At 48.8% G+C, this 2,500-nt stretch overlaps 1 protein-coding gene across 1 annotated transcript in view; it reads left to right on the top strand.

Moving 5' to 3' along the window:
- The window catches only part of lama5 (laminin, alpha 5), a 90,923-nt gene that overhangs the window by 80,934 nt on the left and 7,489 nt on the right, over positions 1–2,500 (top strand). Inside the window, exons 63-68 of the mRNA XM_041945610.1 lie at positions 1–71; positions 537–670; positions 780–945; positions 1,262–1,396; positions 1,503–1,654; positions 2,246–2,378. The exon at positions 1–71 is cut by the window's left edge and continues 89 nt beyond it. Of these exons, the coding sequence (XP_041801544.1) occupies positions 1–71; positions 537–670; positions 780–945; positions 1,262–1,396; positions 1,503–1,654; positions 2,246–2,378 (791 nt within the window). The remainder of the gene's footprint in view (positions 72–536; positions 671–779; positions 946–1,261; positions 1,397–1,502; positions 1,655–2,245; positions 2,379–2,500) is intronic.

The raw sequence follows: 2,500 nt of genomic DNA, 5'->3' as shown, positions 1-2,500 counted from the left end.
ACCAGGGGCTGCTCAACCTCTTGACCGACGACACCGTCTTCTATGTGGGAGGATACCCGAGTACTTTCAAAGTAAGTACATGAAGGGGACCTGATACAGAACCTGGGCAGGTCATTATATTCAATAATCCATGTTTTAAATGTAATTTACTGTATCTGATGTATGAAGTCACGATAGTGGCCTACAGCAGTCTTGAAATTACTCATTTTGGTCAGTCAGAGACCCGTACAGTAATAATTTTACATTACTACAATAAACACAGGCTATACTCCAAACAGCAGACAGATAAAGTGAAGATAAAGCGAAGCATCTAGCAGCTAATTAGCCAGAGATGTTTCCCAGGAGGGCAAGCTAAAAGTCTCATGAACGTCAAAGTGGCAATTTTCTGCTAACGTGTGCCCCCCCACCCCCAAGTGGCTGAAAAAAAGACTAACTGATTTATTTTTCATGGGAAACATGTTCCAAACAGCTGATCATTTGATTCGTGTCAGCTGTGCTTTAATGGTCCTGATTTTTATGCTAATCCCCTGTCTTAGCCGCCGCCCCCGCTCGCTCTGCCTAACTTTAAGGGCTGTATCGAGCTGGACACGCTGAACGAGGAGGTGCTCAGTCTGTATAACTTTGAAAAGATCTTCAAACTCAACACCACAGAGGAGAAGCCTTGTGGCAGGTCAGTGCGCACTGCGTCAGCTCGTCATTTCATTTGTTTGATATCTTTCATTTCTAGTCTGATTTGATCAAATCTCGTTCTCTTTAACTCACTCTCGCACTGAAACCAGGTCCAAGCCGGTGCTGACTCAGGCCTGGGTGAACGACGCAGCGTATTTCGACGGTACCGGCTACGCTGAGATCACCTTCACTGATGAATCGGCTCGCATGCAGCGCTTTGAACAGGAAGTCAAACTGCTGTCGCACAATGGCGTCCTGCTGCTGCTGCAGAACGCGGTAAAGACTTCGCTCACTCATTTAGTTGTTACGCTTGTTCTTTGAAATACAATTATTCATGTTTTTATTTGTTTTGTATTTTGGTATGAAAGGTGCTCCGTAAAATAAAGTGTATTATTATTATTATTATTATTATATCAGTATTCCTGTAAATATCAGCCAATAAGTACCGAGGATTAGCAGAACAGAACTGAACTTATTTGTGTGTCCAGCAGAGGGCGCTGACATGTTGATGTCACAGTTATTGGAGGAACAGGTGTGATGGTATCATGTCAGATGTTGCTGTATTGAGCTCCGTGTGTCTGTCCTCCATCAGGACCAGTTCCTGTGCCTGGCGGTGCTTCAGGGCCGGCTGAAGGTTTTCTACGACTTCAGTGGCGATCTGGTGGAGCTCCAGCCTAAAGAGCCTTCATCCGACTTCCTGAAGATCAGCGACGCCGACCCCAAAGCCGTGAGTCTGCCGTGTCCGTTTCCCTCGCGTGTTATTTACTGTCCGATCCCCGTCGAGGGAATCGCCGCGTTGGTCGATGTGTGACATGTCGTTTTTTACCGCGCAGCTCGAGATCATCATCCTGCGTTCGACCACGAACCGCGTCGTGGTGCGGAACAACCGCATCGGCCTCTACACCCACCAGTTCACAGAGAGCATCCCCCCGTTCAGCCGCAGCTACTACCTGGGAGGGGTACCAGAGCACAAGATGCCTGCCAAGTGAGCACACACACTCACGCACACACACACACTCTCACAGCTCTGGACAGGGCAGTTGATTGGTCGATCAGTGGTTCCACCACGTTGGTCCTGACTGCAGTGATTGATTGTGATTGATTGTGATGAAGTTTGGTGCAGATATTTATGTCGTTCAGTTTAATAAACTCTGTACGTCACCTGCTCATCACCTGCTCATCACCTGACAGAGGACAGACAAAGTTAGCAGTTCTGGTCAAGCCAGAGCTAACGGGAGAGTAGATGTTTCCTCAGGTGGACACAGGTATGATCATCACATGGATGATGCTGTGCTGTGTGTGGAAACACACGGCTGTTAGCTGCCCTGTTAGCCGCCCTGTTAGCTGCCCTGTTAGCCGCCCTGTTAGCTGCTCTGTTAGCTGCCCTGTTAGCCGCCCTGTTAGCTGCTCTGTTAGCTGCCCTTTTAGCCGCCCCGTTAGCTGCTCTGTTAGCTGCCCTGTTAGCCGCCCTGTTAGCTGCTATGTTAGCTGCTCTGTTAGCTCCAGTCAGTGCAGCTTCAGGTGGAACCTGAGCCTGGGTTCTCCATTGTTCAGCCGTTCTTTCTGTCCTCTGCAGGTTGAAGTCTCTGTTTCCGAAGCAGGGCTCTCTGAAGGGCTGCTTCAGGAACGTGAAGGCCCAGAACTCTCACATCGACCTGAAGAGGATGACGAGCTCCGGAGTCAGTTTCGGCTGTGACAGTGACCTGCTGGTAGGAAAACCGTCCCCTCAGATCTTCAGGGGTCTCAGAGCTGCTGTGTTTGCTGCTTATTTCTTCTGTAAAGCTCTTTGTGATGCTCTGCTGGTGAAGCTGCTCTATAGATATAATATACA

The sequence above is a fragment of the Chelmon rostratus genome, chromosome 10, assembly GCF_017976325.1.
Source record: "Chelmon rostratus isolate fCheRos1 chromosome 10, fCheRos1.pri, whole genome shotgun sequence".
NCBI classification, from domain to species: Eukaryota; Metazoa; Chordata; class Actinopteri; order Chaetodontiformes; family Chaetodontidae; genus Chelmon; species Chelmon rostratus.
Note: the sequence above shows the minus strand (reverse complement) of the source record. Positions and strands in the feature narration are given on the sequence as shown.